At 39.0% G+C, this 24,460-nt stretch overlaps 1 protein-coding gene across 4 annotated transcripts in view; it reads left to right on the forward strand.

The window, feature by feature from the left end:
- The window catches only part of KHDRBS2 (KH RNA binding domain containing, signal transduction associated 2), a 427,487-nt gene that overhangs the window by 222,949 nt on the left and 180,078 nt on the right, over positions 1-24,460 (forward strand). For all 4 annotated transcript variants that reach the window (XM_042803483.1, XM_042803482.1, XM_042803485.1 and 1 more), the window contains exon 4: positions 23,653-23,799. In XM_042803483.1, the coding sequence (XP_042659417.1) occupies positions 23,653-23,799 (147 nt within the window). The remainder of the gene's footprint in view (positions 1-23,652; positions 23,800-24,460) is intronic.

The raw sequence follows: 24,460 nt of genomic DNA on the forward strand, positions 1-24,460 counted from the left end.
GGAGCCCTGTGAAGGCAGGATGGCTCTTCTCTGGTGCATCATGTAAAGTTCAAGGGCTGGCTGTCTGGTGAATGACCTTTGCTTCATTATCCATGAAATGCACTTGACACCCCTGAATATGCTAACAAAGATTAACAAGATCATGCTGATTGCATCATCTCATGAAGCACCTTACTCCTCCCCATACATGTATTACATAGGTATGTGGATCAACCTAGGTCATGTAGCCAAGGAAAGTGTATATAAGTTGAGAGGGGGGGGTGAGGAGTGAAATATAAAAAGGAAAAAAAAGACGTGAAAAAGTGAAGAGGGCAGATGCATCCCTGACAAACTTGGACATGACCGATGCAGGGACCCAGACCGGTGATCTCTATTTCTCTATTCTCTCTACCTCTCTTTTCTTTTTCCCCTTTTCCTTTATTACCATTAAGTAACACAAGGCATACTGTATTGCTTGCCTTAATTGGTTATATTCTTAGCCAATTACTATGTATCCAATTAGTACATTGTGGGAAATTAATAAATGTCCGTGCATGGACTTTGAAACTTGTCTCACCATTGTCCACTCCATTGGGGATTTAGGAAGCTAAGTCCCTTGTCTCTCTCGTCTGAGCAGGATGTGACATTTGGTTCCTGCCAATTTCAACTGCTGGCAACCAGTGCCTATTTTCTCAGCCTATTGGAGAAAGATTAACTAAAACAAGTAACAAAATTAAATGGTTGGGTTATTTCTTTTTTAAAACTAATATAGCCTTAATTTTAAGACTGAGTTTACACCCCATAAGGAGTCTAGTTTTTTGAATGATTACTCTACAAAGCTAAGCTAAGATGAAGTGCATGCTATAATATATATATGTATATAATATGGAACTCCTCTAAGTGAACAAAGTAGTATTACACGAACCATATTCTGTTTTTCATTCTCTTTATTTTCTCACTGTGGGTGTCTTCATATATGTAAAAATACAACGAAAATATAAAGCATATAATGTAATTCATACCCTATATGACAGCATAACATTGTGATATTCTGATATAATACACTTGAAAATCAAGTTATTTTCCATTGTTTTGTTTCATGTTGGAAATAGAGAAGTGTTTCCAACATAGATCTAATCATAAAATTGTCGCTACTCCATTCTACAAAAAAACAAATGCTCTGGTTTTAGTTAGCCATCATACTGTAAATCCTTATTGCTGCTGGGGAGTTTTGCTAGTCTAAACAGACAGGAAGAACAATGACTTCAAATAAGTTTGCAGGTTACAGAAGTGGGCTCGTAGTTGCTTAACTCATTTTTATTTCATACATGCTGGTGTGCTATTATAGTTCAACTTGATTATATAGTAATTACTGTGATCTTCTAATTGAAAAAGTCATTCTTTAATGCCAGAAAGCTGTCAGCTTTGCCTAACTAGGAACTTAGGAAGCCATGATGGACATTTGAAAAATTCAGTGGCAAAGTAATTGGTACAAAACTGCAGTTCAGCAAAGCACTCATCAGCACGTGCATAATCTGTTGAAATGTCTATTGTGTCCACCTTATGTTCAGTGCATAGGCTTTACAGATTCCTTGGGTGTCAGATGTGAGAATAAGCTGCACAGCGCGTGCACAGTGGTTTGGCCATCGGGGCACGCTTTGAATCACACCACACCTCTGGTCACTGGTAGGGGTAAACAGGGTGAGCCACCGTGAGCTGGGTGGTGTCAGTCCCTCACGGTGAAGGCGGTTTTATTCTGGGTGCTCCATGAGGTTGATCTGCACAGGCTCTCAAACAGTGGGTGTCATGTTTGGCATCACTGGGAGCTGGCCCAGTCAACCTCACAGGCAGGAAGGGCTCAGATACAGAAGGAGGAGAAGGTGACCAGGCACTTCGTGGTCCTGTAACGAACACAGTGCAAATTAATTACATAGTTGTATCTGTGTGTGCATGTTAAGTATGCTTTGGGAAAGTACTTAGAATTTTATTCTAATATTAACATTAAATTTAAAAATTATATGCATCAATCATAAAGTCCTACTAGAATTTCTTATTCTCCATTTTACTCCATTGTATGTGTCTTAACATTATTGCCACAGTACCACCCATTTTGCTCTTTTCTTCGAGCTGATGGGAAATTGCACGGTATAAAGAGATTTAGCAATAGATATATTTATTGTATTATGGACAAAATACAGATAGAGGAGGAAATAAAAACACAAATATTTTGGAAAAATGCAGAACAAATCAGTATGTCTGGCCTTTATTTTTCTCCTAACAGAAACATTTCATATTTAAGCAGTTCACTTATCAGTAAAAATAATCAAGTTTCTTACCAGTACTATGGCAATGCACTGCTTCTACAAAAAAGGATGCAGCAACTGTCTTATACATTAGCCTGGAGCTCCAAAAACTCTCTGACTGACTCTCCTGGTAGGCAGCAGCGATTGTAAACGTTCCAGGAATCAGTGAAGCTTCAGCATATGTTTAATGCTGAAGTGCTAACCCAAAGAAGGATGAAGTTAAGACTGAGCATAACAACTCTGTATTAGAAGATCGCACTTCCCTGGTCTGGAAGAGGACTTGCTGCTGCTGTTCTGTCTGTGATCATATTATATGGCCATTTTAATGACCTGATTAAACTCATCATAAGAGTTTTGCTCCTATTACTGGCATCTGAAGGCTGTCTCCAGACAAAAACAGTTTCTGGTGGCTAGATATGTAGTCCTTCAATTTTATTTTCCTTCCTCAATTTTTTTCTTTTTTTTTTTTTTTTGGTTTTTTGCTTTTTGTTTTTTGTTTTGAGAGAGAACATATGTTGCTTCTAAGTGTTGGCTTTGGCAGGCAAAAAGCCCAAGCTATTTTAATTTCCTCTCCTAAAATAGAGTCCCAATACTTCTGAACATCCTAGTCATTTGTCTTTGTACCTATTCCAGCTTGAATCCTAAGCTCATCAATGCTGCATTGGCTGCAGTAACTATTTTCAAGGAATAATTTTTGTCCAATGAGCAGCTCATTTCATTTATTGTTTGGTTTAGAAACTTAAAGCTGGATTATGATGTAAGGAAAAGACTAAGTGGTTGTGCCAGCAAAATTACAAAAGAGAATCTAAATAAAAATGTTTATTTTTCAATACAGTATCATTTATATAGAGCACAGTAATAGATATTTAGAAACTCAGAATAAAATAGAAAATACTAGCTTTAATAATATATAATATTGGTGGGAGTTCCAGTATTTCTAAGCTATGAATTTGTTAATTCAGTATATCTAGTAAAATATTATGTATCTTTTCCAGACTTGAATATGGATGTTTATATTTTCTGAGGCCACTTCTAGTTTTACTGTTGTGTTGGGTTCATTTTGTAGATATGTTTTCAGAGATGAAATGCCTATGAAAAGGATAAAAGGGTTTCGGGTGAGGAAAAAATTGTACTCATCTTATTTATGTAAGCTTAGTAAAGCATTGCATAAATCCTTTTAGTTCTGTGATAATGTATGCAGATGCTTTCAGGGACTGGCCAGGAGATCATTAATACATTAAGCACTGTGATCTCAAGCCCTGCAGCTGCTATGTCAGTGAATAATGCAGAGGATATAGCACATTTTGCTTCTGGCCTTTGTGATTTCTCTCTGTTGCCTCTGTGTTTAGATCTTTTTGGTTTACAAACCTTTTTTCATTTCATTAAGCCTTAGCATCAGTGGCATATTCAAAACGAGAGCAATTCAAGCTGTGGTAGAACCTGAAGTGTAAGTCTTTCATCATTCACTGTCTTAAATGTTTTTACTAATTCATATCCAATTCACAGCCACGGAATAGCCATTGCCAATTGCCTGGATGGTTCTAATGGAGCCACTTTCCTCTCGCTCCTTAATCTCGCTCTCCTCTCCCAGGCGGCCTAAATCTGTAGTGACAGTCTAAGTCCATTTTCACAGTGTGTACTTTAAGGAACATATCATGGTTTATTTTTTGAAAAGTGGTCATCCAGTCACAGCAGGAGGATTGTGTGTCCTTGATTCAAGAGCCTGTGCTTTATATATAATTAATGGAGAAGGCAGGACAGGCCTCCAAAGGAAAATGCAGATAACTTTATCTGTTCTGTATTTTTCTGTTCTCAGTATGTGAATAGATGGTCATGGTGCTGTGCCTAAAGCCAGGCAGGAGGTGAGAGCAGGCACACTGAAATGTCTGAAATAATGTCAGATTCACAACCGATACTTGTATCCAGTTGAGATTTAGATGTTGCACCATCTTTGGAGGAATAAATACCCCCCAGAATGAAAAGAGTAGTGGCCTTTGGGAAATATGGATGTGATTTGGCTTTGGCAGACAAACTCGCAGTTGTTCATTTTGAGAAGAGTCATGTACCCATGAACTTGAAGAAGTACAGGCTTGAGGACCTTTCCAAAGTAAGGAGGAACAGGATTTTTTCTGCTTATTTTGGGTCACTCTGAAAGAAGAGATGCTCTAATCGTGCCATGAGAGAGACAGAATAAGAGAGAGCAAGACTGTGGCTGTGGGGATTTTTTTTTTTTTTTCAAAAAGCAGCATGCCAGCTCTGCTCAGTTAGGGGAAATGAACTCTGAATAGAAAACAAAAGCACAGTGCTGAGCCTAAGCTAATGCATAATGAATCAACAAACAATATTAGAATGGAGTCTCTGCAGTGCTTATTGCAGCTACGCAGCTCCTGGATTTCAGCTGATATATGTGTTCATCTTGGATTGTGGGCAGGGCACACCGTTTAAACATGTTCTTCTTATCCAAGTGAAAAGATGGCTCCTGGGAGGATTTGTGCATTCTGATCACTCTGAAAATATGTTTCTGTTTATTCATAGTGATTTCAGGTGCCTTTAGAAGCCTACTGGTGCTGCTCAAACTGCCCTTTGAGACCTTGGGCATTCGAGATAGCTTATCTCACCCTTGCCTTTCATTTTCAACTAATGACAATTTTAATGACACAGGAGCTTTAAACATGATTTTTCAGATGAAAAGCACAAAGGCAAATGTATGGGTATAGCTGTCAAACATAGTTACAGATTTATGAAGATCCATGGCATCATATTCAGTGGAATTATGCTAGACTACAAAAGTCAAGAAATCTTATCCAAATAGATCATTCATAAAAGCCTTTTAAACTTTTTAAAGTCATGATTTTGAAGTGAGATTGTAGCTCTTTATCATATTCCATGGCTATTTCTAAACTCATCTTTTAATGTCTAGCCTTGCACCAACAGAAATGAGAGGAACTCTCCTAGTACTTCTAGACCTTGTTACTGACCGTCCTCAGTTAGGTGATACTGGGCCTCTCTCTCTGCTTCTCTTAGAGGAAGAGATAAGTAGCATTTCTCCAGTTTGTTCACAAAGAATCTGTGCCACAGCCCCTTTACCTGAACATAATAGGAAAAAGCAAACAGGCAGTTTTCTTGTTTAGAAACCCAAGCTTTCCTTTAAAGATCCTACCTCCAAATGGGACCTTTTACTTGACTTCCTCCTATGAAGATTTTCACATCATTACTTTGTCTCTTGCCTCTGTTTTGCTAGGAGGCAAACAGACCTCTAGCTGCAGCCAAATGTGTACCAGGCCCTCCATTCTCCACTGTTTTACAGGAAAAAAACCACACTGAATTGTTCCATTTTCCACTCAGGAGTCTTGTATGTTTGCTGGCTTTAACTTCTCATTAATCGTTGTGGTAATTACATGTTCACTCATATAGCCCAAATGAGTGATATTAAGCATGCCCACCAGATCTGATAGCCACTGTTGAAAGATATGGGCACTGGCAAGCATAAGCTGTATCCAGCACAGACTGTATTTTGTTGAACAAGTCTTGTAGCTACTCTTGTAGCTATTGGCAGTAATACTGATGGCACGTGTGTAGCCGTCAGTGTTTTGATCTCCAGCTAGCTCTCCAAGGTTGCCACAGAGGCTCTGTCATGCTGCTTCTGTGGACACCGAGCCATCTGCGTGAGAACAGCCGACTGTCAGCCAGTCAGCGTTGCACAACCCAGTGGCTGTGCCTGATCAATGTCTTCTGGTTGTCAATTTGTCAGAAACCAGAGCAGAACAAAGTTAACTCTCATATTGAGCAACAGTGAAGTAGCTGCAGTTATCTCCTCAAAAGACAGAAGAAGATGGGAGAAAGTCTGGTACTGTCCTCTAAAACCACCATTGTCCATTACACAGAGCACAGTCATATCTCTTTGCCAATCCACAGATAGCAGAACCTCAGCAATTAAGATCTTACAGGCCTTCAGGTAGCCTATACAAACCTAAGTAAGCAAAAAAGAGAAAGGTATTATTTTTTGCCTTCATTACTGCATGGTTTATGTACCCTTTCCTTCTGGTCCTCTATCTCTTTTTCTCCTGAAAATGAAAGCTGAATTTCTGTGAGCAGAGAACAGAAGGATTCTGTTTCCAAGTCACCTGTTGCTTTATGAATGCGCTTGGGAAGCAGCTAGAAAGATTCCCCAAAGTGTATGTTTGCAAATAGGTTTGACCCATCTGTGTAGAAGGAAATGAATGGATGTAACAGAAGTAAAATACAAAGAGATCTACTGAAAATAGGTAAGAAAAAACCCTCACTGTTTAGATGAGCATTGTAATGAATTATACTGGAAATGCTGAAGGGGACTGCTGTGCATAAACCATTTGTCAACCGTAACATTGACAAAAAAAGTTGCAAACTTAGAGGATACAAGTTTTCAAATTCAAAACCAGGATATTTTGATTTTCCAGTGCAAAAGACCAAGTCTGAATTAAAACACTTGCATGCTGTGCTTAGATTCAAAAAGTGATAGAAACAGTGGGTGGCTGGCTGAAAAGATATAGCATGGATAGATTACAAAACTAGTCAGCAGTCAAAGGCCTCGTGTACTGACAAATGTGATGTTTTATTTCATCTTGGACATTGTTTCTGCACTGACCCTTTGTGCTCTGGCCTGGAAGTAAAAGATGCTCAAAAACATGCTTTGAGGTTTTTAAACAATGTTTGTGTTTTATAGTAATTTATTTTGTGTACTAGGGGGGGAATGTTGTAAGACAAAGAATAATCCTTCAAATTTAAGGTTAATGCATAGCATTTTGTAGCAGTACATCCACCTAAGTGCTGTATGTTCACAAATTATAATAACATTTAAAGCTAAACCAACCTATCATGTCAACATGTACTCCAAAGGCTTCCTTTGAGTCTACAGAATCTCAGGGACCCCTAACTGTTGAACTCGTGATGGACTGGCTGGGTCTGGCAGGCAGCCTGTCTGCTTCTCCCCTTTAGCCTGCTGGGAATATTTCCAACTCAACGTAATTTTTTTTTTTTCTTTTTTCCCCCAGAAACATGTTATGCAATAGCATGCAGTATATTGTGTAGTGATAGCAGTAACGTTATCTGGCTCTACATTCATTTCATAGAATATATACTGTATAGTCACAGTTTCTTAACTTCTTAAATCTTTCTGTGCAGTTGTTACCAATATGGTTTCATATGGTAAGCAATAAGAAAATACTGTGGACCTCCTCAAAAACACAAGTATTTCAATCACGTGATGTCGTGGTTTAGGCCTGGTTGGCAGCCAACCACAATGCAGCAGCTCTCTCTCCCTTCCCCTCCGGCAATGAGAAGGGACAGAGAGCCAGGCTTGGGGTTCAAGATAGGACTGGGATGGGGGAAAATCCCCCTTTTATGATCACGAGCAAAAGGCAGACTCGTTAGGGGAAGAAAAAAAAGAACATACATTTATTACAGACACTAACAACACATAACAGAGTAGGACAGTGAGAAACATTGCCACATCTTGAGAACACCTTCCCCCCACCCCTCCCTTCTTCCCGGGCTCAGCTCTGCTCCAGATATCTCTACCTCCTCCCCCAGTGGCACAGGGGCAGGGAATGGGGGGTGCAGTCAGCTCTGCCACTTCCTTCATCTTCGGTGAGGGGAGTGTCTGAAACTTGTTCCTCCTGCTCCATCGTGGTCCCCCTCTCACAGGAGACAGTCCTCCACAAACTTTCTCTGACTTGAATTCCTCCCATGGGCCGCAGCGGTCCCCACACTGCTCCGTCATGGGTCACTAACTTTCTCCGACTGGATTCCCTCCCACGGCTGCAGCCCTTCCCGAGCTGCTCCGGCGTGGGACTCCCCTGCATGCTGCAATCCTCCCAGCGCTGAATTACAGCAGCGGGGCTACCTTTTCCCATGAGACCCCGGCCTTCTTCGGGCACAGAACCTTGATCATGCAAGCAGGAGCAACAGGCCATAAATCAATGTCTTCTCCACCGTAGATCTTCATGGGTGTCAGGGGGGGCCGCCCTGCCGTCTCACCACAGGATACAGGGGGGTCTCTGCTCCGGCACACCTCCCCCCTCCTTTCTTCCTCCGTTCCTCCACTGACCTTGGTGTTCACACAGCTGCAGCAACTCCTCCTCACAAGTCCGACTGCCCGTCACCACGTCCCTTCTTAAATATGTTATCGCAGAGGCGCAGTCGATTGGCTCAATTTCCCAAACAGAAGTGGAGCTGACATGGAGCTGGGGGAGCTTTGAGAAGCTTCTCACAGGGGGCCGCCCCGATAGCCCCCTCCCCTGCCACCAAAAAACTCCACCACTCACTCAACCCAGGACAACTGACTTGGGGAAAAAGACTCTGAACTTTGCAGGTAAACCCACTGCATTCCTGCATTCCTCTCAATACCTGCATAATATGAAAAAAACATATATTTTTTCTGTTTTCTGTGCAAAGGAAATTTGGGGGACCTCAGTTTATTAACCCATTTTTCCTACTTATTGTTCAGGGTCCTGTACCATCCAGTGTGATAGAAGGCACTAGCAACACTTAGTCAAATATACTTGTACTGTAGGAATGGGAGAAGAGCAATTCCTAAGCACAGAACTACGCACAAAACCAACAGTTTTGGGGCTTTAATTCAGCTGATAGTCTGAAGCTGTTGTTTAGTTAGTCCAGGATCATTACTGCATTATATGCAGATGGTTGGTTACATTTCCATATTATCCACCTGAGAGTGGCATTTAATTTCTCTTCCTGCACAGCAGGCTGCTACAGTTGCTGATCTGCATTTCCACAGACACAGAAGAATCACATCTCTTTTCTCTATGGCGAACATGATGGTTCGTCTCATTTGTCACCCTCCATGTGTCTGAGGAGACGGTGGCAGAAAGATTGAAAAGGAGTGTGTGAGGGGGGTTAGGGGAGTTGTGGGGCAGTGGGCTTTCAGGGACCTTGTGCCCCAGGGGGAGATGCTCCATTGCCCCTTGTGCCTTTCTCGCTGGGTGCTTACCAGCCCTGCTGCCTGTGTGGCACTGGTGGCGGGGGCAGGCGAAGGCAGGCAGCGCTGGCGAAGGCAGGCACTGCCACAACAGCAGCAGCAAGAAATGGTTGACAAGAGGACTTCTTTGCTGCTGAACACTTCTAGCATAGAAACACCCTCTGGCAGAATGGGATCCAGAGAGCTACTGTGAAATAGCGTGCCAATAGCAACATTTAATTAAAAAAAAAAATAGAAAAAAAAAAAAAAAAAACCAAAAATACCTTTTCCTACAAATGGAAGGGAGGGAGGGAGGGAGGGAGGGAGGGAGGGAGGGAGGGAGGGAGGGAGGGAGGGAGGGAGGGATCTTTCCTTCCTGTTAGTCATGTTACAAGTAAGTCACCAGCTGGTGGAGTGCTCTCTGTGAGGGTATGGAGGAAGGACGTGCCAATGAAACACACATGCCGTCTGTCACTGGAGGAGGCCTCGCAGCCCCAGCAGCAGGTAGCAAGGTCCAAGGGAGGGACAGTGCAAGACCTGGAGGCAGGTGAGCCAAGGGGAGCAGCAGTCCACAATCACGTCCGGGGATCAAGGAGCACTGTTAATGGAAAAGATGTCATGCTCTGGTTGCCAGAGAGGCATCTCAAGTGCCTTTTCCAGACTGCTCTGTGCATCTCAGGTGCTTGCAGTAATAGGATATGATGGCCACTGTGCCATTGTTCAGACTGCAGAAGGGCAGAACCTGTCCTCGTGTGACAGATCTACTGGTGATGTAAGTATATAACTGGTAAACCACAGCTGAGAGGGTTTTACTTAATCAGCTGTTGTAAGCTTGAACAGCATGTGGTTCTTCTGGTGGGAAACTCCATCATTGTCAAACACCTCTGTAACTTACGTAAAATGAAAATATAATGAATGGAGTTTCTCATTATTAGATATATCATCCCCCTTAAATCAGACCAGGACACTTTGTCCAGTGTTGGTCCTAGAATCATTGACTGAGTGAAAGAAAAATTACACAGTGCAGCAGAAAAAATAAGTTTGAAGCTGATCATAGTAACAGCACAACCAGCACTTGCCTGATTGCTTAGGTTCCACCTCCTTGCTTGCTCTCTGTGGCACCAGCAGTGTAACATCTGGGTCACTTGTAAAATAGTACAATTTTCATCCAGCTTGCCCAGTAAAAATAGTTAACGCTTAAATATGTGTTTGAAGGAGAAAATGGATATATACAATATTTCAGTCAGATTCATGCCGGTTCTGTTACCTTTTTCCAGAATAGTTAAGATGGTGTCCATAATCCTTCAGCCAGTTTTAGAAGTGATGCCAAGCAGTCTTTAAATTTGTCTTACATGGCTCTAGTACTTTTTGTTCCCTTATGCTAATGATTTTTATAAAAGAACCCAACCAATACTAGGCCTATTTTTTACCATATTAGAGTTGCCAATTGTATTTTGAGTACTTCTTTATTAACACGATTTGAGCAGATCCAAAAAGTTCTTTAGATCCTTAAACCGATTTATGCACCTAAACTCCCAAATGATCTTGAACACCAACCTCAGCTTGAGATGATTCACTCCATGAAAATGTTTGTTTCTTTACACCGAGAGCTCCACATGGCTAGTTTAGGCTTAAATATCTAGCTTCTGGACACCTCTAAGTCAAGGCAAATGAATCCTACTCAGAGAACTCAGCTCTTTAACTGTCCTGTAACTATCTTGTCAAACTGGGTCATTTATCTCAGACAGAGCACATCAGTGAAGACTTGAGGTTGAATACAACCTGGGGAATCTGATTATGTCCTCAAAGAACTTGAGTCATTTGTTCTTTGAACAAAACAAACAAACAAACAAACAAACAAACAAACAAACAAAAAAACAACAAACCAACATTCAGATGGAAAATATAGCACAAGGACCTAAGTCTATTAAGAGCCAAAGCTCTGCTGAGTTTCTGTGGTGCACATATTCCTGATTTAGCATTTTTTTTTTATTTTACCCTCTTTTCAATTTAGGAGGGAAGGGAAGAATGGAAAGGAAATGTGTTTTTTTCAGCATTTATATTAGTCGGAACATTTGAGGATGCTCAAACAACAATAAAAATACCCTCATCTTTTGTCTCAAAGCTATAGAGAAAGTCTGCCATAAACAGGTCTGCTGTTCAATTTTATTTTATGTTCATTTGTACTGGTATTGAAAATGAGCAACAAGGGAGACCACAGGTGCTAAAGTACTAAAGAACTGGAAATCAAATGCAATGCTTCGTTTTCAGCCAGAGGCAGATTACAGTGTTTCCTGGGAAAAAGCTTTTAATAGAAGGAAATTTTGTGGTAAACTGATGGTGACATTAAGCAGAATTGACTATAATTGATTAATGTAATCTGCATATTTTGTGATTATGTGAGATATGGCCACTGTGTAATGAAAATTTTGCAACACTCAAAGCCTGTGCACAAGGTTATGTCTTCTTGCATAAATCTGAGAGCATAAAGGGGGTTGGAGGAGTGCTTTAAATTGCCAAGGATGATCTGCATGATAAAACTTAAGTGCAAAATGAATATTAATTTTTAGTGCAGTAAAATTAGCTGACTCTTCTAAGATTGCTGGTACTTAACCTTTTCTGGAGTACAGTGATCTGCTTTAAACTGATTTTTAAAATTATTTTACTCCTGCAATTTTATGTTTGTTTTGTGTGTTTGTGGTAGTCCATTATGGTTTGGATGCTGTAAGAGCGCTCATGGGAGATGGGTAGTTCTGGGGAGGGGAGCAGGAACAGCATGCTGTGAGCTTTTAGAGGAAATGCCCTGTCTACACTTACTCACTGACATCTTGGCCAGGCCAGTTTAGTACCAGCGACCCCTTCAGCAGGGGTAAGCTCCTCTGAGGTGAATGCATATCTGATGTTTCCTTTGGGGCACTACAAAGAACAACATGAAATTCTGAGCGTTGGACTTCCCAAAGGAAAGCCTTTGCCATCCTCCAGGCTACATCCTCTGTGATACCAGGAGTTTTGTGTACCTTGCAAAAGGAGTCGTCCTGCCTTCCAGTGAGGATACATCTTTCTTCTCGTGAGGTAAATAATGTATTCTAAAAATTTGCAGTGAGGAACACTGGAGTTCCTGTTGGAGTCACAAACTAAGTTACTCCAACCAAAAGCTACCATCTTCCCCCCAGCCACATTATCTTAGGGTAAACAAACTTGTCACGACTCATTTTGACTTCTGTTACTTTTCCTTTACCAGTGGTAGCTTCTTAAGTCACTCTCTCATGGTCCAGAGTTCAGGTCAGGTCTAGACTACACAGCCAGTGAGCTGAATGTTACCTGAATTGTCTATGGTCTGAGTACTCCACACATTTCATGAAAATGAGCCTTCTAGTAAATTGCTATTAGAATTGCTATAATCACTACTCATTAAAAAATGCAGGGTTTTTAGTCACTCATTTACAGCTTATATTGGACTAATATCCTTACAGTTTTCCATTATGAGAAGATTAGAAAATGTGTTCTTCCATCTTTGTAGAGCAAATCACCATCATAGCTGAGATGACCGAGAATCTATTTGCAAGCAATTTTATTTGCGCTCAGTAAATCTGCCAGACATAAAATCATGATATATGTAATATTGCTATAACATACTCATCTGTTAACTACTCCTGACACTTTTGTGAGAAATTGTCCAAGAACTTGCACTCTCAGTAAAATTTATTTGTCTAAATGAATATAATGTGAGTAGTTAGATTTTCTGGATAGTAGAGGGAAAAGTAATTTTGCCGTTGAAAATGGTGTTTGTGTTGTTTGTCATTATGCAAAACCTAATCCTACAAGGAAAGAAAAAGCAAGTGAAATCTGCAAAGTCATGTGTGACTGTCACATGTGAGAAAAAAAGTTTCATTTGTGAGACATTAATATTCTAGCTCAGAAAAAGGATATGTTTATGAAAAAGAGTTTGACACATTGGTTGATTTTTCAGGTATTTGATTTATATGTTATTTGAAACACCTTTTCAGAAGATAGTGCATTTCTGAATTTGAGATATTGAAACAGTTTGGTCTGTGTAAATGTCATTGGAGGTACTGTGTTTGCAAATTATTTATTAACTTCCTTTTCCTCCTTCATTCCCCAGAGTTCAGTTTGTCTCCACCAACATGGCTTCCCTCCACTGATACGGTTTCAGCATCACTGCATGAGAAACAATGGGATATAAACAATAGTGATCTCTTTCCATATTTGGTAATAGGGTGCTTGAATCCATTTGCTGCTTTTGTTTGCAATGTTATGCTTAATCAAGGGACAGTCTTTAGGAAATAATGATTGGCAGTCACCCCAGTTGCAGGAAAATGAACTTTATAGCGCAGCTTATCAGCCAGGTCTTTTAACTGCTGGAAGCTGGACCATCCCCATTCTCCTGCCTAGACCAATGTGGCAGTCAGGGAGAAATCCCTTCCCCTATCCCAAGTGTTTAGGGAAGAACCTTTCCTGCATCCTGGGTACCATTGTGTTTCAGGGCACAGAGCATTGACATGGAAAACTGCTCAACGGTGGAGACTCGCTAGAAAAAGCAATGAGGAGTTAAATGGGATGACCAGTTCTTCAGCTTCAAAGGGTTGGTCAGAAACACAACATTACCCTTCAAAAAGTGCTGCTGCTTAGGAGGGTCAGGGAGGCTGCCACCACAGGAGGAGAGGAGGTGAAGGCAGCAGTCAGTTCTCCACACATCTTGCAGCAGTCATGATTCCTGAATTTGCAGCCAACCATGGCTGTAAATCTGTCTCCTCTGCTCTCTCTCAGCTCTGATTATAATGAGCAATCAGAGTGGCTGAAGTATTGCCTTGCTTTCTAGATGAAGCACTCATAATACTACATTGAGCTCATTTGAATACTAATTAGTAACAGGATCTTTTAAACAAAATGTGCAGCCTAGGGGAGAAACATTATTAGAGATGAGTTCCATATTTGACACATAACTGCCTTAAGCGTACATGTCTCTGTTATAGGTGTTGTTTAATAAAAAAGATACACCTAACACATCAGCAAGCAATTACAGATATCATAGGACAAAAACATATCAGATTTGCATGTTGTTTTATTCTGTATGCATACAATGCATCATGCCCCACTAGATGCTTTCACATTTCCAAATGAGACAGTATAATGTAAGAATGGGCTCAGTCTGCAGCTCCTGTAAGTTGCAAGACTGAAAGCTTAGGTTAGAACATAAGAACTAGTGAAACCTGAGAGGTCTTCTGAGAATTGGTTGTTTAAGGATATCCTGAATTGCAGGAACATCAATATTGCCAAGACTTTTGTGCTTAGTTTCTCATATGGAAATATTTCCATACTCATAATCGTGCTTTTCATCTAGATCTTTTTTGGTTCCAAATTGGGGCATCAAAATGGTCTTCAATATTGAAGGTGAGGGAATAGGACAGGTTTTGTAGTTTCATTTCTTTTCCTTTATTAAAAATACCTAATAGAGGATACCCTTTTAATTGATATTGGACACTGAACAAATTCTTTCTGTAGAACTGAATGTAATGCCTCCAAGATCTTTCTCCTGAAATAACGTTATGTAGAGTCTTTTATAGTGCACACAAGTATAGCTGATTTTTATCACTGGAGAATTTTTATTACTGTTCAACTCATTTTCAGGATTACTTATGAATAGTTTAACAGAACACGTCCCCAAGTGATTCTTGTGGGATTCATCTAACAACTTCCCTAAAATTAACACCTTTCCTAACTTTTGTAATGAGTAACTTGATGAGCACTCTAACTGCTACCTCATTAAGGAAAAGGGCAGCAGCGCCACTTTTTTATTCAGTAGGAGTGTATTCAGAACATCCATCTTTTTTAGTCCCTTGCTAGTTTATGAATCCCAAAGAAACTCAAGCCTGAAATAACTATCAGATCTCCTTCACCCTAATGCAGTGCTGCTGGTCAGATAGTTCTGTGTCTGAGGAGTATTACAGTGGACAACTCTAGTGTCTATAAATTTCAGGGCTAGGAAACAACAGGAATTTAGATGGCCACAATCTGGTGTTTAGGATCAAAACCACGCCTAAATCCGGGGTGTTTAAGTTCTTTTGCAGCTATAAGCTAAGTGAGTACGTCACACAGTTAGATCAGAAAAGCCTTAGGCATGGATTTTTCTCTCGAGAATTTTCTCTATAGTAGAATTACTCTTTCTAGTATTTCCTTCAGGTGACCAAAACCAAACTCTTTGAGGTACTTGACTATTGTGCAACTGGAGTTGACTTATAGTTTGATAGTGCATAGCAAAATACTTCATTCAGAACCTTGAGAACTTCAAAACATTTATTTTCATACAAGTCCCTCTACTTAAAGACAGAATGCACTTTGCAAATCTTATGATAAAAATATTCTATTTATTCCTTGGAGAAAAAGGTGTGTTCTCATAGGACCAATAATAATAATAAACTTAATGACAGAGAAGAGAAAAAAATAGGATAAAGATATTTAACTGAAATGTTCCTGTTTGTATATTTCAAAAAGGCAAATATTATTTCTGATTAAACACAGCTTTTGAGAACATTCTTTATACTTCACAGATACCAAGATAAATGTTTCCTGAATAATAAGAATAGTAGATAAATAAATGTCCTACTATTGTTGTCAGTGTATAGAATTCTTAGCATAAACATAGTTAGCTTTCTTTTCAAGATGTCTGATAATTTGTCATCAGCTGGCTTGGTGGATTACCTAAACCATTAGCAGAGCTTTCTAGTGTCTAAAACGTGTATCACTTTAAAGTAACTGTTTACCTTTTCTATCTCTAAAAAAAGGGATTAAAATTTATAAAACCAAGATGATTTGGCTCCAAACACAATGAAATAAATAGAGCTAGAAAGATGTAATAAAACTAGTAAAATGATTTCCAGAAAGTAGGAATAATAGAAGAGGAAAAGTAAGTATGTTTGCCTCCAAGCAGTGTAAACAAAGCTATGTCTGCATTGCTCAAAGCATCTCTTGTGCTGCAAGCTCATTGCTTTATTTTTGACACGGTAAGCTCTTATAGTTCTTAGAGTGTCATCAGCCATTATAAAATCTCTCTGGTCTTAATTTTTTTAAATCACTAAAAATCTGTTGATTTGGCACATGACTGTCAGCAGCCTGGTGTAATTGAACAAAACCCTTTATCATAGTGAAGAACCCTTCCCAAAGTAATGGTGAGGTTTGGGAACATGGCCTGTGCTTATTAGCGTTGGTCACTTTGTGCAGAGGCTGATCCTCAGCAGTAGCTCTAGCAGTCACAGTTCACACTGTGGCAGAGCGCAAATTATTGTTTTTAAGCCCTGAGATAATCACATGTATAATCTAGCATTAAAATCTGCTGATTGGACTAGGGAGTGCATAGGAAGCAGCAGGCCTCATCCAGGTGTGTATTTACATTGAAAATTAGACATTTGTAACTGCAAAAACAATCTCTGTATCCCAGGACTATCTTTCAGACCTGTTCAGCAAAGGCAGTAAGTCATTTATGTTTTCTTTCTGCTGACACTTGTAGCCCTGTATCTCAGTAGATACAGTGCTCTCATCACTTCATCACTCGTCACGGGCCACAGGCTTTGTGCTAAGGCAGCAGCACGGGGCTTGGGACCTGCCAGGCTTGCTCTGGGCTGGCCTTGGCCTGCCCCCAGCTCCCTCCGAGCTTACCTACATCTAGCATCGGTTGTCTAATGGCCTAGTGATTCTTACCTATGTTGCTTTAGCTTTGGCCAAGATTTGTACTATATTGGTAACTAATAGATAGTGATAGTAAGTTGTTATTCTATACAGAGGGTGCTGCTATGGCCCTAGAGTGAAACTTTAGCATAGGGGAGTACAGGGGCATGATGGAAGTGGAGGCCTTGAAAGCAAAGGCACGGGATGGTAAGGAAGGCTCCAGGGCTGTAAACGGGGACTGGGCATCAAGGTCAGTTACTGGTCATTAAAGGAGTGCAACCTTGGGAGCTGGGTAAAATCACTTTATGAGTAACAAAGACAGCAAAGAAAAAGTACACAGCATATGTAAAACTGACCATGTATAGTGAATTTAGGTGGGGAATGGAGTTGCAAAATGGTGGAGAAAGAGCAATTTATGTGGCGTGTTCACAGACCTAAAAATTACCCCAGCTGCTTCCTGGAGAGAGGAGGAAGAAATTATCACCATTGATATTATATGTCTTGCAGCAAAGGACTCAAGGTGATGCCAACTCACAGCAGTGACCCCACACCCTGGTCAGTGGAGGTCATTAACCTTAGAACCCCCCAGGGCAGTGGAAGGGTGAGCATAACACCAGGGAAAGGGTCAGACACTAGAAGGTTTATGTATATGTCATTTTACCTGCATGCAAGTGTTAGTATGGAAATAGACTGCTAATAATTCTTTCATTAGACTTTTACAACTTTATTAAGAAAAAAAAAAAACAACAACAAAAAAAAACAACTTCATATAAGGTATGGTTTTTTCCCATAGTAAGAGTGTGTGAGAGTTCAAACAACCTACTTTGTAACTTAATTGTAACAAATTGGTAATTAGCCTCTCATAAATAAAACCATGACATTTTATGCTCTCATTAAGGAAAAGTCTTATTCCTGAATCTGAAGGCACCCTGAATGCAGTGGTCCCTAGTTGTGTTCATAAGTTTTAAGATTAACATAATCTTCTTAGGAAGCATCTTTAGGTATGGTAATTGTGCATTTCTTGAGGATCTTTAATTTCCTGCATTATCTTTACAAACTTTAAATTTATTGATTATGTTTGTTGAACATCTTTGTCTTGTTTAGTTCTAGCAGCAGTTGTCTAATGACCTGGTGATTCTTACCTGTGCTGTTTTAGCTTTTGCTTAGATTTGTACAAGTGTAGGAATATATGTAAGTTTGTGAGCTCTATCTCTGTTCTGTCAGTTTTCTGGCAGGTAATTTATACACAGATCACAAGTTGCTGGTCACAATGGTCCCTGGTTGTAGTCTGTTTTGGCACATACCACTTTAATGTGTTACCCTTTCTCCTAAACATTTATTTCCTTTCACAGAATTTGTATTTTTTGTTCATCTAACATTTACCACAGGCATTCGAGCTATTTCAATAGTGATTCAATGTTTGTGTTATCATCTTATTCCTCTACTGATTTGTCTTAGTTTTCCTTCTCACCTATCTAAACTAAAAACATGATCTAGGTAAAGCTTAGTGCCTCTTTGCCATTAAGATGTTTTATTTCATTATGAAAAGCATCGAGAAATAAAGCACTCTTGAAGGGCCCGTTTGCCCAAGGCAGTACTGAATGTACACAATTCTCTACTCTGTTTCACCAAAGTAGCTACACGAATTTATTGATACATCAAGTATAAGAAAATAATTGTTGTCACCTGTATCTCAGAAAATTTCCTCTGTTGTAAGCAATATTCTTTCTACATTCCTGTATTTCATTACAAGGTCTCTGTGCCTGACTGCAGGTGTTGTACACCCACTTTTTTAGCTCTGCTGTGTGAGTTCTCATGTACTCACCATGTCCATCTTCTTTATTCTTCATCCAGGAGTGAGAATAACTGGCTTAAAACAAGAGTCAAGGGATGGCTAAGCTCTTTTAGCTTTGCTCTGTACTCTGCTGAGAGCCATCCCATTCCACCTCATCCATTCTCAATTTGTTTCTCTTTTTTTTTGTTCTCTGTTTCTCCACTGATGGGACTTAGGACCTGAAAGCTTTTTAACTCTAAAACAGGTACCACCAAGAAATTATACCTATTCTGATTTATAGTTCACTTGTTAATTTTACTACAATCAGTGTTGCAGACAACATCTTGATTTTTGCATTTATGTCCACATTGAAAATTAATAGCTCATTAATTTTCTTCTGTAGCATTGTCCATTGATCTTATGAATAAAGCCTCTCTAGCAACAGTTCTGTGATTATCATCTTTGTCTAGTGTCTGTGCTATTCTTTTATTTGCAAATTATTGCAAGATATGAAAGCCACTGCAATTCTCATATTGTTCTTCAAGTACTCATTGTTTCTTTTCATAGCTGTATTTGTTACATTATAGGAAGTTCTATGTATTGTACTGATGAAATTTATCTCTGAGATCTACACAATTCCTGCTGCAGCTTTCTCTTCTATTATTCTTGCATATTCTGTTATTTCAATTTTATGAGAACACTGTATTCATCAATGTGGATTGTGTAATTTTGTTTGCTATGCAAACTCCATTTGTTCTTCCAAGTTCCTTCCAGTAGTTTTATTCAAGCATTTTGGCCAAGGTTCTAGTGAGAAATCAGTTCTCTATCAGCATACATCCTTTTAAAATTATAAGGCTGCTTTCTCATCCAGAGATAATTCATCATTTTTCTTGGCCTTTATGTTCTTATCATTCACATGTTTCACTTTTGCAGAGGTCGGTATTCCTCAAATTTCTGTTACAGAGTTTTATAATTCAATTTTCATGCTTTGGTCAACTGGAAATTATAAAACACAGTAGGTGTTTCAAAATATCTGTTCTCTTTTATGAGGGAATGGGCTATGGAGCCATGCATCAGATTAAGTACGTGTGGACTTCAGCACCATGTCACAGACAGACTCTAAGGCAGCAGACGAGGGTGAAGAAAGCCTGAAGCACATAGTGTGAGGGGAGCTGGGCTTGGGTAGGGAATATAGTACTGTCTGTCAGTCTTGAGAGATGAAGGGAATTGGCATGCACAAGACAGTGGAAGAGGATCAGGGCAAGGGGGCAATTGCCTCTGGAGGGTGGTGTGTGTTTTCTCTGCTGTGCTCAACCTGCAGCGAAGTTAAACATCATCACCATGTAGTAAATAAGAACCATATTATTAACCTGAAGGTCAGTACTAAGAGAGATTGCTATCACTGATCCAGAAGCCCAGGGAGTCCATTCCATTCATTTTATAAATCAATTTATCAGGTACTAGGTTTGCTGGGTTTTTTTCCTAAGATCCAGTGCCTAACACTTAACTGCACTTTGACTGTTTTCAGGGTAGTTCTCTGTAGTGAATCCATCAGTCTTTCAATGCACATTGTCTTTCACTGCGATTCATGTCTACACGAGTAGGCTTAAGCAGCTACAATTCCCATGCTAGGGCTGTGCGTGAATGTCTGGGCTGCTGGGTAGGCCCTGACCAAAGCTGTGCAAGCTGATCAGGGTCTAGAAAACCTCTGGACATGGCGTGGGAAATTGTAGACCATAAAAAGCTATGAGAATCTGACAAAAGTGGCAGACAGCACCATGATGAATAGCTGGACCTCACAGTTGGTTAAGGCAGAATTATATGAGAAACAGTTAAAGTCCACAAGTATTTGGATTGGTGCATTAGAGACCTTTAGGGGTACAGAGTCTTGCAAGGCCAACAGCACCCAGATAACTTTATAAATAACACCATATAAGTTAGATTTATGATAATCTCATTTATTTTGCCTTCATATAACAGATGCTAGAAAGTCTCATGATCCGTCTCAGTCCTCACCGGTACTATGGGGTATTTATTCATTAGTGTTTTGGTTTGAATCAGAACCACGGTTTATAGGAGAAACTCCTGATCATTCCCAGTGACTGTGCTATTACTTACAGCACGCAGAGGTCACAGGGTGGGAACTGGACTCCTCTCCTACAAAACTAAACCAAAGTTGGGCTCCAGGAAGGCTCTCTGACTTCTAATAGGAACTCAGTTTGTGGAACCAGGCAGCAACTGGCAGGAAGCAAAACCCACTGAAGTGCTAAAAGAAGGGTAGTGCTGTCATCCTAAATATAAGTAGGTGTGGATGTTGGGTCAGCAACACTGACTGTTTTGCTCTGCAGCTGGGCTGTGATCCTTGCTAATCAAGACTTAAAAAGGTGTTGTCCAACTTCACCTGCTCCTGGGAGAGCCCATTCATCCGTACTGCACTTGGAAAGCTGTATTACCTGCCAGTAGGTGTAACCTTCCATATCGACAAGTGTCTCCTCAACAGTGTGAGTTATGTCTGGTGTTCTGCTTGTTAGATGCCCGATACCTGACATATGATTAAATTTAAGGCTATGTCCAGTCCTATAATACTCAGTCATATTCACTGGCTTTGGGCAGCAAAGCTTGGTACAGTGCTCGCATGGTCTATGAGTTCTTACTCTTCCTTATTTTTCCTGACGTGATTTAAGTTTCTCTCTATCAACACACACACTTGCAATAAAAGAAGCATTTTTCTGACATTTTACCCTGTTGTGGGAAGAGGCACTGTGTGAAAATTCAGTCTTTAACCCCATACGTTCCACAACAAAAAGCAACATTAGATATCCTCAGAAAGAAATACTGAGAATTTCACAGCCCTAGCCTGCTGTTTCTAATAGCTATAGAAATGACTGCTGAATAGTGACAGAAAGCATGTGTTGAATCTAGGAGGAACATTATAAAATTAGGTGTTTTAAAAATTCTTGAATTTATTGAACAAATAAAAGAGAAACATAGTTACTGTTGTTACCACCACACAAGCATATACCTAACTTTCTGTAAGGCAGGTCTGTGTTACAAAATTATGTTACTGGTGTCTGAGCTGTGCAAAATCTGCATGAAAATAATGAGCCAAACATTATTTTATACTTTTTCTACATTTTAAAAAAAGATCCAACTTATATTTTTAACAAAGGTTGTTGGTAGTCTTTTCCTGAAAGAAAACTTTTGGAGCTTTCTGGTGGTTTTTTTTTAGAATTGTAAAAAAGCAGTACAAAAGAAACTTTCAGTAAATACTAGGATGTCACTTTATAACTATTAAAACTTAATTCTTTTGAAATACTTCATGTCAAATTATTCCAGAAGCTGCAATCAAATGTTTTGTTTTGTTTTGTTTTGTTTTCCCGGAAAACTGAAAAGTACTGTTACATCCCATGATGGACATATATTATGCTCTGGTTCGTCTTGACATTTCAGTGAGATTTCAGTGATAATCTAAAATGCCAAAGATACATTAACTGTAAAGATAAAAATATCCTACCATATGTTTTGCTTATCTTAATTTTTAGTTTTTAGCTGAAAACAATTATGTCCATTTTCAATCTTTTAAAATAAAATCATGGATCACATTTATTGAGTTATGATTTTGCATCATCTGCGTTACATCAAAACATTGACTTATCATGGAATGAGATCTAGAGTTCTGGAGCTGAAGGATGTTACTGTCATGTATTCTGTGAAAAATCAGAAAGTACCTGGGGCTGGATCTTCTACTGTAGATAAAAAGAACTGGATGCATATTGTTTGAAGCATAGCATCATGCAAATATTTTTGGTGTCAAGCATTGGTGTAAATTAGTCAAGGATAAAATAAGTGATGTTAATGCAGAATTAAATAAGCTAAGTAAATAAGAATTTTAATCTATTGTTACAATTTTTATATCTTAGATAATGTACATTTTCATAAAGTGTTATTTTAGTATATACTAAAAATCAATAACTTCTTAGACAATTTTAAGCAAATTAGTTTACTTCTTTTTCTGTGATTATGTTTTCCATCTATAAAATGCAGATATACATACATATTTTCTTCAAAATTACATTTCTCAATATTTTTGAAGACTGAGTTTTCAACTCATCATTTCTTCAGCATTACTTACTGCTATCTTCTGTAGTAATGACATAAATTTTTCATTATGTTGTCATAGCCTTTGCCATTAGCAAGATCACTATTTTATATCTGTGCTTTTTATGCAGAGGTAACTACTATGAATGTGTATTACAATTTACATTCAGTATCTCAAAGCCTTGTATAAGAAAGTGGATTGACGATTCAGAATATTAGTCTACTATAAAGCAGGATCATTAAGCTTATTTTATAGCTGGAAAACTGGGACCCAAAGATTGTCAGGATAAACCTAGGTGAGGTGAATCACCATCTTAACCAGTGTACGCTAGATTTCATAAGTACCATATATCAGGACTGGGACTGAAACACAGACCTCATGTCTCAAATAGAAGTACTGGGGCATACTTTCCTTTAGCAATACTAAAATGTACTGCCTGCAGATATTCATTAAATAACCTAAAGACTTTAATAAACAATAGCTTTTGTTAAACTGGTCCAAAATGGTTAAATGGATCTTTATTTTACTTTTTTTTGTGAACAGCTAAGATTCAGACATATTAATGCAGCTTTTCCATTATGGAATTAATATTTCAGTACTTGCTTCTGGAGTATTTAGCATTTTTTCACTGTGCTGATTAAAATCTGTTGTAGATGATAATTATGCTGGTTTTATCATTCAAACACTCAAAATTGATTTTTAAATCTTTAAGTGGCTCATTGTAGACTTTTATTTCTCAAAGGGTTCAGAAGTCTGCCTATATTATATCCTTTTGTCATGTTCTCTGTAAATGCTAAATCAATGCAAAATTAGTAGATTCCCAGTTCTAAAAAAAAAAAAAAACACCCTTATTTTATAGGAGGAAGAACTAAGGAAAAGTGGAGAAGCCAAATACGCGCACTTGAGTGATGAGCTTCACGTATTAATTGAAGTGTTTGCTCCACCTGGGGAGGCGTATTCTCGTATGAGTCATGCGTTGGAAGAAATTAAAAAATTCCTCGTTCCTGTAAGTGACTTATAGAATTCTTCTGTGACTGGTTATAGTTTTGATGCATTGAATTTGTGCCTTCTTTAAGCACCTTTATCTCAATGTAAAAAAAAAAAAAAAAAAGTTCTGTTGAACATTCATCTTTCATTCCTTCATCTCAGGGAGGTGCCAAAAAGGCCATTAATTTTCACAGTTGATCCCCTGATATATTTTCCAGATGTTTTATTATTTCCATTTGTCAGTGTTTTTTGCTTTCCTTTCTTGTTTTCTGGAGGGAATGGTGGATTACTTTTTTTTTTTCTGGTTGTAGACATTAGTCATTAGTATGTGAGTATACTTTCAAGATTTTTGAATATTTAAATCTGTAATATCATTTTTGTATCTGTAGTGATTTATCTAAATATTTGGCTAATGAAGTTAATTAATTTCTTGTGGAGCAAACAGCAAGAGCAAAATGTTCCTAGGATGTTTCTGTTCAGACAGCTTGCCATGACTCAGACCACACTTTAGCAATCCTCCATAAGCTAGGAGGGCATGGAAATATGTTCTAATGCTGAGAAGCTTTTCAGTTTGGTTTAGACTAAATATATCACTTTCTGAAATATTTACCTTTTTGTCTATTGATTTTCCGTCAAACTCTCTGAAATTTATTTTTACCCATTTGTACGGTGTTCCATGA

The sequence above is a fragment of the Tyto alba genome, unplaced genomic scaffold, assembly GCF_018691265.1.
Source record: "Tyto alba isolate M040663 unplaced genomic scaffold, T.alba_DEE_v4.0 Super-Scaffold_40, whole genome shotgun sequence".
Classification (NCBI taxonomy): domain Eukaryota; kingdom Metazoa; phylum Chordata; class Aves; order Strigiformes; family Tytonidae; genus Tyto; species Tyto alba.